Genomic DNA, 1,805 nt, shown 5'->3' with positions numbered 1-1,805 from the left:
CGTATACGTATATATTTATGAGTATGTGTCTTTGTGTTTGTCGCCCCACCACATCACCACCTGACGACCGGTGTCGGGTGTGCTTAAAGGTTCGGCAAAAGAAAACAGATAGAATAACTACTATTTCTTCGATTAAAAATCCCTTTAAGGCGGTGCCCCAGCATGGACGCAGTCAAATGACTGAAACAAGTAAATAAAAGAATATATACGCGTATGTGCCTGTGTTTGTCACAATCAACGAGTGCTGATCTGTTTGTGTCCCCACAATGTGGCCGTAAGTACCAGGCTCTAAAAAAATTAAATACTGGAGTCGATGCATTCGACCGCAGTCTAAAGACCGAAAAAAAGATACACATATACACACACATATAGTCTATATCTGTTATGAACTCATTTTTCCTGAGTTACGAGGATGATACATGTGAATTTTCCGAACCTCCTCTCTCTCTCTTTCCGCTCTCGCAAAAAAATTTCCCATCAAATTCCAACATAATCGGAATCTACAACATCTGAAGCGTATTTGTAGAAAATTTCAGTTAAAAATATCCGTTTTCCGAAAGTTACGAGGAAACAAAGTGATGGTGGGGCACACTTGTGTAGGTATGCTTACATTTACATATATTATACATATATTTATTAAATAAATATTCTGTGCGCGTATGGGTGTGTGTGTGTGCTCGCGTATTGCGGGTCATAATTAAAAGAAGCACTTTTACCTGTCCCAGTTATAGTCCCATTTCACACTTGGATTGTGTGTCGACCAAGCAGCGTAGACGTTTTTCAAATTGCTCCACATATCTTCTTGATTTGGGTTGGTACCAAAAATAACTGCAGCCGTGGCTGCAGTTGACACTGCACCAAATACACGAACGGCATGTTTCCACTGAGGCATCGTTGATAATATCTAAACTTGTGGGCTATTTTGATCAAGGACCTTTTTCTCCTTTAAAAGCTTGCTACTTAGTGTGTTCGCGGTATCTGTTTTCCTATATCTTTTGTTGTGTGACTTCCTTTACTTTTTTCTTTCTTTTGTCTTTTAGTTAACCTTAGTTTGTTAATGAAGCAGGGTCTGTTGTTCTTCAGCTGATCGAAGAATCCTATGATAACAAGAGAAGTAATTTCATGTGATGAATATTTGTAAGCAGCAATGTATTTACGGGTGTTAAGTGAGTTCCGATGTGTGACGTTAAAAGTGAAATAAGCGTTTAAAGTCCTGATAACCGAAGCATTGGTGTGAACGGGGCGATAACTTGTGTTGAGAAGAATAGTGATGATCCATCTTCGTAATCTTTATGACCTTTTAATCAAATGGTAATCCTAATTATAAAATAGATTTTGTATTATTCAAACATAAAAGTTGTTTTATTCAATAAAACAAACAGTGCAATGTTGTTTGCACATCTTTTTTGTGTTGTTTTAAACATTAATAAAAATAAATCAATTACCGTGAATTATCAAATGCGCCAAAACCATTTCATTTAATCTGTATGTTCAAAAGTAAGATAGATTACGAAAATGAAAAATAATTAGGGGGGGGGCATAATTTTTCACTTTCGATTCTTTTTGATTTTACTTTTTTATGCAGAGTGGGATCTTTTCTGTTTGGGTGCTAATTTTCAATCTCTTCGATTCCTGCTAGAATTGATTTTATATTCGGTGTAACGATATAGTTTTATATGCTAATCACTGCTTTGAAATTCATTTTCACAATAAATCAATAAATAAAGAGTTATTAGCTTTTAAAGTTTGCAAATTTATGGTAATTTTAGCTAATCGTAAGCCACAGACATATTCATGCCTGTTTC

General features: G+C 35.6%; 1 protein-coding gene across 1 annotated transcript in view; it reads right to left on the bottom strand.

Moving 5' to 3' along the window:
- LOC106870456 (serine/threonine-protein phosphatase PGAM5, mitochondrial) overlaps nucleotides 1-1,771 on the bottom strand; it is a 34,136-nt gene extending 32,365 nt beyond the window's left edge. Inside the window, exon 1 of the mRNA XM_014916557.2 lies at nucleotides 717-1,771. Coding sequence (XP_014772043.1) covers nucleotides 717-892 — 176 coding nt within the window. The 5' untranslated portion in view covers nucleotides 893-1,771. The remainder of the gene's footprint in view (nucleotides 1-716) is intronic.
- Nucleotides 1,772-1,805: the final 34 nt, after the last annotated feature.

The sequence above is a fragment of the Octopus bimaculoides genome, chromosome 16 (genome assembly GCF_001194135.2).
Source record: "Octopus bimaculoides isolate UCB-OBI-ISO-001 chromosome 16, ASM119413v2, whole genome shotgun sequence".
NCBI lineage: Eukaryota > Metazoa > Mollusca > Cephalopoda > Octopoda > Octopodidae > Octopus > Octopus bimaculoides.
This window is presented reverse-complemented; position numbering and strand designations above follow the sequence as displayed.